This window comes from Pelodiscus sinensis, chromosome 23, assembly GCF_052426305.1.
Source record: "Pelodiscus sinensis isolate ZL-2025 chromosome 23, ASM5242630v1, whole genome shotgun sequence".
Classification (NCBI taxonomy): Eukaryota; Metazoa; Chordata; order Testudines; family Trionychidae; genus Pelodiscus; species Pelodiscus sinensis.
In genome coordinates, this window is record NC_143074.1 from 10,721,009 (window position 1) to 10,735,549 (window position 14,541).

The 14,541-nt window shown below is 46.8% G+C and overlaps 1 protein-coding gene across 4 annotated transcripts in view; it reads left to right on the top strand.

Annotated features, from left to right (window-relative positions):
* The window catches only part of COL27A1 (collagen type XXVII alpha 1 chain), a 296,056-nt gene that overhangs the window by 266,069 nt on the left and 15,446 nt on the right, over window positions 1-14,541 (top strand). For all 4 annotated transcript variants that reach the window (XM_014580186.4, XM_014580190.4, XM_089772923.1 and 1 more), the window contains 6 exons: window positions 3,767-3,820; window positions 5,630-5,683; window positions 5,762-5,869; window positions 6,478-6,585; window positions 7,994-8,101; window positions 13,846-13,899. In XM_014580186.4, coding sequence (XP_014435672.3) covers window positions 3,767-3,820; window positions 5,630-5,683; window positions 5,762-5,869; window positions 6,478-6,585; window positions 7,994-8,101; window positions 13,846-13,899 — 486 coding nt within the window. The remainder of the gene's footprint in view (window positions 1-3,766; window positions 3,821-5,629; window positions 5,684-5,761; window positions 5,870-6,477; window positions 6,586-7,993; window positions 8,102-13,845; window positions 13,900-14,541) is intronic.

Here is a 14,541-nt window from a genome sequence, read left to right on the forward strand (position 1 = left end):
AGGCTGTCAGAAGAAATGCATGGTGACTACAAACTACAATACATGCATTTCCATATGCCAGGGCTCAGTGGGGTTTTAGGAATATCTGTATCCAGAAAATGTATGCTTCTTGAGGGGCAGTCAAAGTATGTCACATGATATATTTTATTTTTCCTATAAAACAAGAGGGGGAGGAGAGAGCAGCAGCTTCCTATGTCCTAATATTGTGTGTCTAGACCTGCTTTACCAGACGTAAAAAGGACAGAACATGTGGGAGATTTGTAATGCAATAGGATTATATTAGTAACTAGCAGATGTACCCAGCATTGCTCAGGTTTTTAACTGAATTTTTAAAAAATGAAGAATGAACATGCTTTATTTTAATGATTGAATTTTTTAAAAAATGAAGGAAAATGAAGGCTGGAATGGGGGTTCGGGGCTAAGGAGAGGCAGGGGAAAAGAGGTGGAGGAGCTCATGAGGAAGGAGGTAGGGGTGCAGAAGTCAAGGCAGATGGGAGGTGCAAGACTCAGGGCAGGAGGCTCAGGACAGGGGACTGGAAGGTGGGGGGTGTTACTGGACCTGCCTGTGGAAGCCGGGGTGTTGCTGCTCTGGAGGTAGCTCATCCCAGGGAACTGTAGCAGTGCTCCCAGCCTCCAGCTGCTCCTGGGGGGCTAGGGCTGCACTCCCCATAGGGAGTCTCCTCTTGGGAGGGGGGATCCAGGGCTGTGCGCTTGTCAGGTAGAGGTTGGGGCTTTGTGGGCTGGCCCTGGCCTCCAGCTGCCCCCTTCCCCTCCCCCTACCACCCACCCTACAGCTAGTCTGGGGGTGGCAGCACTTCAGGGGCTACCACCAGCCTCCAGCAAACCCCTTTACCCTGCAGGCTGTTTGGGGAGGTACTTTGGAGGGCTGGCCGGGTTCTGTGGGCTGCCCCTGACCTTCAGGGCTCCCCCCCTCCACAGCGTGCAGGCTGTCTGGGGGGGGCAAAGCTCCAGGGGCCCCCCTCCCACTGACTCCCCTGTGGCCTGCAGGCTGTTGTGGATGTGAGCCGTTTGGGGCAATCTGGGAAGAATCCAGGCTTTGGGGGCTGTTTCTTCTTCCAGTGGGTTCCCCACATACACGTCCTGCAGGTTGTCTGGGTTTGGAGAAGGGGTGCTACTCACATGGTCTGGTGGCAAGCAAGATGGGGGAGCCCCAGCCCTGCTGGCCACACTCTTTATGCTGCAGCTGACCCCAGTGGCCACTATCAGTATTGCGTCCCTCTTCTCTGTGCCCCTCCTTTTCGCAGCCCTCCCCTCTTTGCCCCCTCCCTTTCCATGTTATCAAAAACAGTCCCATTCCCAGCACTTCCCATTTTCCAGGCACAACCAAATCCTGACCTTGGTTTAAGTTAGGGTAAGAGGAAGCTGCCTACTGCATTTGGTGATCCTAGCTCTTACATTGTAGGAGTTCTTGAACATACAGATTCACAGATGCAAAGACAGACAGACTCACAGACAGACAAATGCACTCTAAAATATATATATATATATGGGGCATTCATCTGCAAGTCACTGGTGACCCAAACTGATTCAGATGGGATGGAAATGTTTTACAAATGCCTGGGCTAGATAAGAAATGAGTTGGGTCTTTGTCCGGTTCCTACTGGACAGGTGTCCACATTGCATAAATCACAATACAGCCCCACCTCTCGTTGGCTCTAGACTGATTGGGTCCCTCCTCGCTCCTACAGAAGCCCATCCAGGGTAAGCTGAAGGCCAAAGGTGGAGCAGTGTGGAATAAGTTTGTCCAGCTGCCGCCCATGCTGTACCTGCTCTTAGTCTGGCATGTTTAATGAAGACTAAAATCAATTAAAACTGAAGGCCTGATTTTTAAAACCTGAACTTCCAGGGGCTGTGTGTAAATGTATCTATTTTGTACATGCAAATATTGTGGTTGTATGCACACACAAATGATCGGTCAAACCACAGACCAGGAATTGTCATGCTCAAGTACTAGATTTTTTGTATAGGTTGATGGTAATTGTTCCAGTATATCAGACATGCAAGTGCATATGTGGTTTTTGCACTCATTCCTGGTGTTCTCAAGTTTTGAAAAAAAAGCCCTAAACATTGGCCTGACTGTCTTGCCGTTAATCATTCTATAAACTGAACAGTGGAGAACACAGAAACAAACCATGCACAGATTCCCTCTGGCCAGATCCTTAGCTGATATAAAGCAGCATCTCTTCACTGAATCTGTAGCACTTTGTCAGTTTACATCCGCTGAGGTTCTGCTCTGTTATGTTTACACAGCTCTTAGATGTGGCTTAAAATGCATTCAGTAGGGTGTTCTCCAAAGGGGGTATGAAATAAAACAATCCCGTCAAGTTCTACCCAGTGTTGAACACTCTGCCCTGTACAGAGCATGGTGTGTTCCTATGTCCTCTCCCTTCTAGGTGCAGTTTAAAACATGAAAATATTTTGCAGTCGTAAACAAATAATGCAGAAGTGTTTCAGCTCTAGACAAGTGGTCAGAATATCAGTGGGGTGAACACAGAAGGGATGTTGTCAAGTGTCTTTCATGTCAATGCTGTTTTGATATCCCCTTCATATTGTTCTTATTTTTACACAAACTAGCGAAGTCGTATAAAGCTATTGGAAAGAAATTTGAGAAGTTGTGCATGCCTTCAAAATACATGTATATAATGGGTTCCAAAGACATTTGTACTGTTTGTGCTACCTAGGCTTATTCAAGTTCCTGAGCTGCATCTGCACAAAAGTTTCAATTAACACCATTCCTGGAAATCAGCTTATCATCTGGTTTCTCTCCTCTATCTAATCAGAGCTGTAACACCTGGAGTGCAAGAACATACTGGAACATACTAGACAGTGTCAGTCACACTTGAAGTGACTCCTGTGCTTTGTGGGGCTACAGAAAGAAGGTGTTATAAGTTCTATTTTTAAGTCCCTATCTCAGTGGTCTGTGACTTCATTAGAAGTGGTTAGCCCTCCATAGCTCTTTAATTTCAGCCTCAAATTGCCCCCAAGGTAATCAACAGAAGCAGGCAGCTCTGGAGGAAGAGGTATAGAAGCAGGAGGCTCAGAAACAGCAGACAATTAGAAACAAAACAATGAGAACGATCTGCAGACAGGCAATAACCTGCTACATCTTCTTTGGAATAAGTCCAGGCTGTCTCATGGTTAGAGAATACACATCCTGCTGTTTGCCATCAGCAAAATCCACTAAAACAATTGAAGAGGAAGAGGGCAGGGCATATGTATATGATCAATTTCCTTATCTCGCTTTTCTCCCCTTCAGAGCTGGCTTTGACACATCTGAAATCTAGATTCAAAAGAGGGCAAGGGGCTCAGGAGAGGGGAGGCCTCAAATACCATAAGTATCATTGCAGCATTTGTTGCAGAGACAACTTGATCTGCTTTAAAACTAAAGCCAGAACTCTTTATTGAGAGGAGGCCTGTTCCTATTACCTGCTCTTTATAATGTGTTTTTCCACAGTGGGTCTCAAGGTCAAATAGCAGTTATCACAACCACAGACCAAGTGAGGGGGAGACGCACCAAGTGGGGGGAGACAATGCTGCTTTTCCAAAATGACACCCTGTTAAATAGTCTCTGGAGACCATCTCTAGCTCCTTCCTCCCCAGTAGTAGTGAGTGCACAGGCTGCTCCCATTAATTGATTCCATATGGTCAATGCCGTAAGGGACACAGCAAATGCTGCTCTTTATACTCCATGCAAGATGCTGCCAGAAAAGTATTTCAAGCAGATTTTCTTTGTCATCTTTTCTAGGGGGATCCTGGACCACCAGGCCAGCCAGGACCAAAGGGATCCAAAGGTGAAGAGGTAGGTTTCAGGAAGATGGATTTATGGCATCCCAAGCTTAAAGCTGAAGTGAAATCAGAACGGTCACAGCTTTTCCAAGAGTATGTGGCTTGTCCATTGGTCTGTGGTTAGAAATGACCATGGAGAACCCCATAGCAGGGCTGCAAATATTGATTTGAGTGTCCAAACCCATTAGTCGTTGGCTTCCTGGGGCTGGAGAAGATTAAGAGAAATATAGAACTAGCACCATAGATGAATTCCTGGCAGGTCCTTAATTACTGTCTGGGATTGTCCCTCTTTCCCACACAACCAGTTTCTGCTTCCCTTGACCACAATCTGCATGTCTGCCCCTGGGGAAAATCTGAACCATTCAAGCGTCTCTCTCTGTAGCTGGGTTTCAACCACAAAACTTTTCTGGCTAAAACCTTCCAAATCCACAATTCTCCATTTTTCCTGCTTCTCAGAAGGGTCCTTCCCTCAAATTGCTCCCCCACAACAAGAGAAACCACTGCATGTGGTTCTATCTTAACCAAATGTATATCAGTATCTACTTCTGCTTCCCTGTCTGTCTAGCTCTACAGCTTCCCAATCCATTAACCACCAGAGGTTTTGGCTGCCTAAATTTAAGTGCATGACCTCAGTACTCAGCTAATTCACATTCCACCCTGGCAGATATGGGAATTGGCATATTGCCAACTAGACTGACTTACAATAGGTGATTTTAGCAAAGAGCGAAGTGGCAACTGCATTCAAAGAGAGACACACCCTCTCACCCATTTAGATCTGGAACTACCCATGGGTCTAATGAGTAACAGTAGCTCTTGTTCCAGAGAGTTGGCCTGGATTTCAGAGACTTGTCTGCAGATGGAGAAGTGATACGCAAAACACTTGCTTTATTTTTTTAAAATGTGTTAGCACATGACAGAGCTTCAAAGCTTCTGAATCCTAGCAAAGACGATGAGGCCAAGTGTTCCATTTGTATTGCAGGAGTTAATCCTTGTTCCTAGCTAATAATCAGGACTGCATTCTTGCTGTTTTGATGCTTCCCTTATCAGCAAATCAGCATTACAGATTTTACCATAGGAAGGTTTTACCCCCAGCTCTCCAGACCAAGGGAAACTATCTAATCTAAGGGTATGTCTACACTAGCCCCCTAGTTCGTACTAGGGTGGCTAATGTAGGCATTCAAACTTGCAAATGAAGCCCGGTTTTTAAATATTGCAGGAGGAGTAACAGTTAATCCGAACTAAGTCCTTAGTTCGGATTAACTTCTGACAGCCGCGTGTAGCAGTCAGTTCGAACTAAGGGGATTTAAAAATGGTGCTCGCCCGGGAACATGCAAATGAAGCCCAGGATATTTAAATCCTGGGCTTCATTTGCAAGTTTGAATACCTACATTAGCCACCCTAGTTCGAACTAGGAGGCTAGTGTAGACATATCCTAATAGAGGCCAGAATAAGACTTTCCCTATCTGAGTCCCCTGAAGAAGGCTTGGTTGTTGACTGCCCAGGAATGAATGAAATAATCTTTGAGTATCGTGTTGTAATGCATGCCAGAGCTGCAGTTCTCTCTCAAATTCATCCTGTTGCTTTATTTGTCCTCATCTGTTCTATATTAGAAAAATGTAGGGCCTTCTGGCTATTCATTCCTGCCCTCTAAAGCAGATAACCCAGAGACTCTTAGAGAACTACTTGTAATATAACCAAATAATAATTCATCTCCTTCTGCTGTAGCAAGTGACTTTATATGTCTCCTTTTTAAACTGCTCTCCACTGTAGAGGCCAAAACAGTCTTCCCAGGTAGGACCATGCCATATTTCTTTTTCTTTAGGGTCAAAAAGGAAAGCAAGGGCCACGGGGTGCAGCTGGCAGCAGAGGCTCGCCGGTAGGTGAAAATTCAGCCTTTTTGGTATGAGTCCCTAGCATCCCAGGACTTCAGTCACTAATTCTTTTGTGTTTGTAGGGCCCTGTTGGGTTACCTGGTCCGAGGGGCGTAGTGGGAAGACAAGGCCAGGAGGGTTCTCCTGGAGTGGATGGAGTGCCTGGGAAGGATGGCACAGCTGGGCTGCAGGTAAGTTTGAAACAGTAATATTGGGACACCTTAAGCAAATACTAGCCCAGAGGAGGAAAGGGCAAAGGATAAAGCAGTTGAAATTCACACACACACACACACACACACACACACACACACACACACACACACACACACACACTCAGAGCTATAGCTGTGCTATCATATATTCATAGACTCATACAGTCTCTCACACACACACACAAACACACACAGAGCTATAGCTGTGCTGTCACACACACACACACACACACACACACACACACACACACACACACACACACACACACACACACACACACACACACCTACCTATAGCTGTGCTGCCTTATATACACAGAGTTCACACATTAAAACCCAGGCAGATGGCTCCCTGTGGACAAGTCTGTAAGTAAAGTGGCTCTCTCAGCCAGACAAACAGGCTATTGTATGCGCAGATCCATGTGCTGTAAAATCTTATGCGAATGCTCACACAGCCACTCATAAATGCACACCATGCCAGCCAGGCCCGCTGTTTCTGTAGTCATGCTGCTTCTGGCTACATGGTTGAGCATGCCCAGAAGCATAGGGTGACTTTCTCTGTTTTCTCTCCTGGACTTGTTTTATAGGGAGAACAGGGAGATGATGGGGAAGAAGGCACAACAGGGATGTCGGGAAAACAAGGGAACCCAGGCATACCTGGTCTCCCAGGAGCACAGGGGCCACCAGGATTTAAGGTCAGTTTCCAGCTCACAGTGGTCTCTGTTGTTGTTGTTGTTGTTGTTGTTGTTCTAAGTGTACTTGGGAAGGTGGCATGGAACCTCACACTGCCTGGCCTGCACTGCTTTTAGGGATCTCGAATAGCTAGGCTCCTAGCAAGAATGACCAGGTCTCTCTTTTGGAAGGTCTTGCATCCTTGGAAGTGTGTACTGTTAGGACATGTCTACACTTACCAGAAGATTGACGCTCCAGAGGTCAATCTTCCGGCGTTTGATTTAGCGGATCTAGTATAGACCCTTAAATCAAACGCTGAGGGCAGCTCCTGCTGACATTCAGTACTCGTTCTTCAGCAAGGAGTAAGGAAACCAATGGGAGCAAATGCCTCCCACACTGTGGGCTCTGCCAAGTCTCAGCTTAAGGGAAGTCAACTCTAGCTATGCATTTTACATATCTGGAGTTGTGTGCCTTAAGCCAACCTTCCTGGTCTAGTATAGACCAGGCCTTCATGTCTTAGCAGGCACTAGTGGGGGAAGGAGCTCACACTGCCAGGTTTTCAGCTAGCACCATCAGGGCTGAACTGCTGGTGAACGGGAACAGTTCTGAGCCAGCGGAAACAGTGAAAGGCTTGGTTAGTAACTCCTGGATTTCTTACTAGTTCTTTCCCTGTCCCAAGTGGATCACAGAAAACAAACCAGACCCAGGAATGATTTAGCCATTTGTAAAAAGGGGCTGTAAATAGAGAGATTCCATCTGGGTTTGGAGTTGCTGAAGAATTTCAATCAAATTACTCATTTAACCCATTAAGTTGTCACTTACTGCCCCCCAGCTGCCATAGGTAGAAATAACAGGCTGCCACCATGGATATCACTGGAGCTTTGCAAGGGCAGCAGGAGGGGGAGTTGAGATGCTGGGTCTTGGACACCCCTTTGTTGTCTCTGTCTTGAGAAGTCAGTATCAGGGCAAACGTTAGCTTTGGATTAAAGTTACTGTTCTGAACCCTTGGAATTCCTTCAGCATTTCACATGGATTCATCATCTGTCTCATCAGCCTTGTTCAGAGCAGAGACTGAGACATTGTGGGATGAGGGGCAGGGCAAGCAGCGGTATAAATGATGGGAGAGCATGACCCTTACCCTCATATGTTGCCTTGGGACACACCTTGTCAGCTGAGCTTGTAACTGCGCCTCTTTGCAAACTAACTCTGGAAACACATTGTTGTCCATTACTGGCTTCATTGCACATCCCAGGAGAACATTTACCATTGCACCCAGCCTTGGGTGATGCATAAATGAAGCCACATTCCCTCCCCAGTGGCCATTTTTCCACCTTGTCAGATGTACCCTGCCACTGGCTGTTTCTGTTGCATGCTTTTATATTTAATTGCTGATCCCCTGGAGTGATTTTAATTCTGTGTTGTTCTTTGTAGGGTGAAAGAGGATTGCCTGGTCAGACTGGCCCAACAGGGAAACGGGGTACACAAGGAGGAATGGGGCTCCCAGGAAGCCCAGGAGAGTTAGGACCCAAAGGACAGCCGGTTAGTTGTGTTAATTTAAAAGCTTTGTGTTTTACTGTAGTTTTCCCACCTGGCTCATAGTCCTGGTAGTGCATAGGAGCAAGAAATTCAAAATGGCACCCAGCTGATTAGACGAGTGTCCACTGCTAAGTTTTCTATTTCTACTGGTGGTACACATTCGCACATGCCTCCGTGCACATAACATTTATTCCACATATGGAGGGGAAAAATCTGCACATAGATGGAAAAGATTAGAGGGGACATGGGTCACCGTCTATCCCACAGTAAGTAAACTGCTGTTTTTCGGCACTAGTTTGACCACAGCTCGTACACGTACAGCAGTGGTACTTACGCCTCTCAGCTGCTGTGCTGACCCTCCCCATGAGCATCAATTGGTTGGTGTCCCGGAGAGCTGTAAAATTGATCAGCTTCAGCAAAGGAATGCAAACACCCCATTATGAAAGCAGGCTGCTGTGCCTTGTAGTTTTTAATGCATCACACTTGTAAGATGACCTTATCTAGCTTCGCGCTGCATCTCAGGTTACAGCAGATTCCACACCAGGAGCTATAATTACTTAATTGTAAACTCCTTGGGATAGAAGTAATATCCCTCCTGTTGAGTCCCTTCTGTCCAGTAGAGAGCAAACTGTCAACAACTCTCAAGTACTTTTGCATCCCTTACTATCCCTACTATTTAGAGACCTTCCCCCGACAAGAAACCAAATTAAATCTCTTACTGTCTGCTCAACATCTGTTTGTCTTTGCATCTGCTGGGATCTTCAACTGTTTGAAATGTGTATGTATGCGGGTCGCTTGGTCCCCTGCCAAGATAGACCGTGCATCACAAACAATGAACTCCTCACTGCAGTTAAGACATGGATAGATACCTAGCAATGTGTGAAGATTAGATTTATACATGTCTATGCTAGTGTTGGGCCCCATTCTCCTGTGAAATTGGTGAGTTGTCTTCCTACACTCCAAGGACAATAGGTCTCAGAGGAGTAGCCATGTTAGTCTGTACCTTTAAAAACAATGAGTAGTCCTGTGGCACCTTACAGTACGTCTACACTACAGGACAAAGTCGAATTAAGATACGCAACTTCAGCTATGTTAATTGCGTAGCTGAAGTCAAAGTACCTTAACTCAATATTTGGCGCTGTCCACACTACAGGAAGTTGAAAGAAGAACACTCTTCCTTCAACTTCCCTTATTTCTTGTGAAAGCAGGACTGCTGGCATCGACAAGAGTGCCCCTCTCACTTCAAATTAACTGTATTAACTAAACAGCTAGTTCAAACCCTAGGGCTACGTCTAGACTGGCCCCAAATTCCAGAAAAGGGATGCAAAGCAGGTACGTCAGCATAGGGAAATCCGCGGGGGATTTAAATATCCCCCGCGGATTTAAATAAACATGTCCGCCGCTTTTTTTCCGGCTTGGGGAAAAGCCGGAAAAAAAGCGTCTAGACTGGCGCGATCCTCCGGAATAAAGCCCTTTTCCGGAGGATCTCTTATTCCTACTTGAAATAGGTATGTAGGAATAAGAGATCCTCCGGAAAAGGGCTTTATTCCGGAGGATCGCGCCAGTCTAGACGCTTTTTTTCCGGCTTTTCCCCAAGCCGGAAAAAAAGCGGCGGACATGTTTATTTAAATCCGCGGGGGATATTTAAATCCCCCGCGGATTTCCCTGTGCTGACTTACCTGCTTTGCATCCCTTTTCCGGAATTTGGGGCCAGTCTAGACGTAGCCTGGAAGATTGACAGCAGCAGCTTCAATCTTCCTCTGCAGTGTAGACATACCCTTTGAGACTAACAAAGATATATAGTATAATGTTGCACTTTAAGGCTATGTCTACACTTGCGGTTTCTTGTGAGAGAAATATGCAAATGAGGCAGTGTGGAATATCGCCAAGCCTCATTTGCATACCTAATGAGCCACCATTTTTGCAGAAGAGGCTCTTGCGCCAGAAGGAGCTGTCTACACTGCCCCTTTTTGCGCAAGAAAAACCCTCTTGCACAATGTCGTTACGCCAATTATTTTCATGAATAACGGCATTGTGCAAGAGGGTTTTTCTTGTGCAAAAAAGGGCAGTGTAGACAGCTCCTTCTGGTGCAAGAGCCTCTTCTGCAAAAATGGCAGCTCATTCAGTATGCAAATGAGGCTCAGCAATATTCCACACTTAGCCTCATTTGCATATTTCTCACACAAGAAGCTGCAAGTGTAGACATAGCCTAGATAGTGAGAGAAATGAGAACACTGCTTGCTCCACCATCCTAGAAAAAGCCTCTAAGGTTACGTCTACACAGCAGGGCTAAAGTCGAATTAAGTTACGCAACTTGAGCTACATCAATTGCATAGCTTAACTCAAAGTAGCTTAATTTGGCTTTTGGCACTGCCTACACAGCAGGAAGTCAAAGGAAGAACACTCTTCTTTCGACTTCCCTTACTCCTTGTATAATGAGGGTTGCACGAGTTGGAGTAAGAAATTCTCCAGCTTGACAATATTTTGAAATAATGGCTTGCAGTGTTGACACACTCTTTGGGTATGTCTACACTACCCCGCTAGTTCGAACTAGCGGGGTAATGTAGGCATACCGCACTTGCAAATGAAGCCTGGGATTTGAATTTCCCGGGCTTCATTTGCATAAGCGGGGAGCCGCCATTTTTATAACCCCGCTGGTTCGAACCCCGTGCAGCGCCGCTACACGGGGCTCGAACTAGGTAGTTCGGACTAGTTCCATGAGGTGTACCGGTAGTTCGGAATAGGAATCCTAGTCTGAACTACCAAGTTCGAGCCCCGTGTAGCCGCGCTGCACGGGGTTCAAACCAGCGGGGTTTTAAAAATGGCGGCTCCCCGCTTATGCAAATGAAGCCCGGGAAATTCAAATCCCGGGCTTCATTTGCAAGTGCGGTATGCCTACATTACCCTCCTAGTTCGAACTAGGAGGGTAGTGTAGACATACCCTTTGTTATTTCAGAATAACATCAGTTATTCCAAAAATAACGCTCCTGTGTAGACATAACCTAAATGGCCAAGAAAAGTCACAGGCTCCTGGCTCAAGAAGTAGAGTCAAGTTGAGTCCTGCTCTATTCTCGTTTTTGTATACATGACTGGCAGATTCATGTACCCACTGTTCAGTCCTGCAGGTTGCTGTGTAAATATTGATTCAGGCCTCTTGGATAAGATATTCCTGTAACTTAGCACATAGCTCTTTTTCTTCTAGAACTCTTCTTTGCTTTTCATTTATTTCTGCTGCCAACCACTCCGTGGAGCGAGATTATCCTACCATGGGAGTAGCAGTAATATGTTTCCTTTCCAGGATCCTTAAATGGATAGTTAAGGGTTTTTTTTGTATCCTTGGAAAGCTACTTGCATTCCACAGATTTCAAACAGGTCCTAGCTTGCCAAGCAATTTCTCACTACCATGGCAGGAAAAGCTTCCTAACAGCAAGGTCTATTAGACTCTGGAATCGCCTTGTAAGAGAAGTGGTGAAATCCTCATCACCTAAGGCATTTACAACTGAGCTAAACAAGACACATTTCCATCTCTTATTACTTTGTTTTTGTACGAACCTTTTCCCAACTATCCTGAATCACTTTGCCCTGTTGATATCAGTATGTCACTATCAAAGAGCTTGCGTGCCAATATACAGGTAGTCCCCGAGTTACACGGATCTGACTTATGTCGGATCCGCACTTACAAACGGGGCTTTCTCGCCCCGGAGCTCACAGGCAGCGGGACCGCCCAGAGTGCAGCGGTCCCGCCACCTCGACCTCCGGGGCGAGAAAAGCTGCTCCGGGTGCCCCTGGTCTGCTGGGGACCGTCTCCAGCAGACCAGGGACACCTGAAGCAAAGCCGGGAAGGCGGAGGGGTCCCGCGCCTCTGAGGCTTTGCTCTGGCAAAGCCTCAGAGGTGCGGGACTCCGCCGCCGCTGCAGCTTTGCTCCCGGTGTCCCTGGTCTGCTGGAGACGGTCCCCAGCAGACCAGCGGCACCGGGAGCAAAGCCGCAGCGGCGGCGGGGTCCCGCGCCTCTGAGGCTTTGTCCTAGTCCGAACTACCTAGTTCGAGCCCCATGTAGCCGCACTGCCCGGGGTTCAAACCAGCGGGGTTTTAAAAATGGCAGCTCCCCGCTTATGCAAATGAAGCCCGGGAAATTCAAATCCCGGGCTTCATTTGCAAGTGCGGTATGCCTACATTACCCTCCTAGTTCGAACTAGGAGGGTAGTGTAGACATACCCTAACTGTTCAAAGATGATTTTTTTCCTTGAAATGTGAGTGATAATCCTTAGAGACCTATTTAAAACTGGCAAGAGCTGAGAAATATTTTTCCCGTATTTTAAAGTTCTTAGCATATATGCCTGTTGACAGATAAAGTGGCTGCAGCTCAAAATGGGCCTTCATGAGGAGTCAGTGTAACCCAAACACCTAGTGGGCATGGTGCACGGTCCCATCCAGTGGCACTTGGACCACTTACAGAGAGGGAGAATGCAGTTCCTCTACAGGGTCGTGCATGAAGCTCCAGCAGTCCCAGGTTCAGGGCTTTCTGCTGGTGTTACATCAGCACCGTGGTGTAGAGCAGGGTTGGGCAATAATTTTTAATGGGGGGCCACTCCAAGAATTTGGAAAGTGGATGAGGGCCACACTCTTCCATTATATTAATTACATTATAGTGGGATATGGGAGAGGTTGGGTGCAGAAGGGAGCTTGGGGTAAGGGAAGGAGTTTGGGTGAAGGAGGTAGTTGTGACCTGGGGCATTGGACTGAGAAGGAGGGGGTTGGATTGTCACCTAGGACAGGGAATTGAGGTACAGGAGGGGGGTGCAGGGATTTGGGTTGTGAGCTAGGGCAGGAGGGGACAGTGATCTGGAGCAGAGGATTGGGGTGCCAGATCTGGGAGTGGGTATGGGTATGTAGACGAGGGGACAGGAGAAGGGGGCAGAAGGTTGGGGAAGGGAGGGTCTGGGTTGCCAAAGGTAGGCTCTGCCAGGAGACTTACCAGCCAGCAGCGGTTCCTGAATCAGCCTCCCCACCTGCCCCAACGCCGCACAAGCTGTAGCCATGTGCTCTGGAGCCCCTTGTGCTTCGTGGCTGCCTGTTATTGAAACAGGCAGCTCCCCATGGCCAGTTTCTGGCCAGAATCCGGCCAAAGGTATTGTGCTGGGGGCGGGAGCAGCTCCTAAAGCTTCCCCCTCCCCTCCAGACTCATAGTTTTTAAAGAAAAACCATCCTACAGCTGTGTATCTGAGCAGTGTGCGGGTGGGGCGAGGCAAGTGGGGAGCCTGCCTGGGGCTCCCCACAGCGTCCGCAGGCCACATCTGGTGTCTTGGCAGGACAAATCCAGCCTGAAGGCTGTATTTTGCCCAGGCCTGGTGTAGAGTGTATTAAAAAGCAAAACAGGGCTTTTTTGAAAGTTATCAGAGTTTGATACTTTGCAAAGGTATGGCCTTTAGAGAACATTAAAAGCAGCTCTTGGAGCGTACCCCCCTCCCTGCCCCTGGCCCAAATACCCAAGCTGTATCTTAATACCTTCTAGCCACTTGGGGAGAATATGCTAATATCTTAACTCAACCAGATAGGAAGATCTCCAATTCCCTTTTCCAGAACAGGGGATTTCCTTTCCAAGTATTCAGTCATAATTCCTGGCTTAGAGGGAAACAGAAACATCCATAAGTATTTTTCAACCTAAGTACCATGATAAGTCCTTTAAGTTGAAATTTATTGCTCTGGGTTTTTCTTTCATTTGTCTTTGCTTGGCTGCTATTTCCAGGGGGACTTTGGCGAGTCAGGATTTCCAGGGATTGCAGGCATGTTTGGGCCAAAGGTAAGACACCTCCTTGTATCTCTTGGGCTGTATAGTATCTGTATAAGACACATTCCCTTCCTCACTTTACTGTGGCAGATGGATTACTGGGAACATGGTTCTTGCTGTTCTATGCTCTTGGGAGAACCAACACAAACTAGCAGCAGATTTCTTTACAGAAAGCTACTGTACTCAAAAGATGATTCTTAATTATTTTAGCTTACTCCCATTTAGCCCTCTGAACCACTCAGCTTCTAAAATCATCCCTAAAACACTGAAGTTACAGTCATCTGGATGAAGCTCAGACTCCCTCCAAGACGGGTGATGGGAAGAAACATTAAATCCCCTCTAATGGTCTTCTGACAAGTTGAATGGCTCGACTGCCCTTGTTCTGTCAGAAGAGACTCATCTTTATCACCTGTAGTTATCCTATCACTGGTGTTGTGCCCCCTGAAGTAGGTTTTACACCCATTTTATCTGAACATCTCATGTGACCTTATATTTAAGTTTCCACAGAAAAAGGCACAACTAAGAAGTGCTATTCTAAAAGTCAGTGCCGTCCCACTTTCCAGAGAATGGGAGAGATTTGCAGAACATGGGTGTGGGCCCACTGTTTTAAAAAAATCAGGGCTCTCCCGTTCTTACATACAACTGGTCACATTT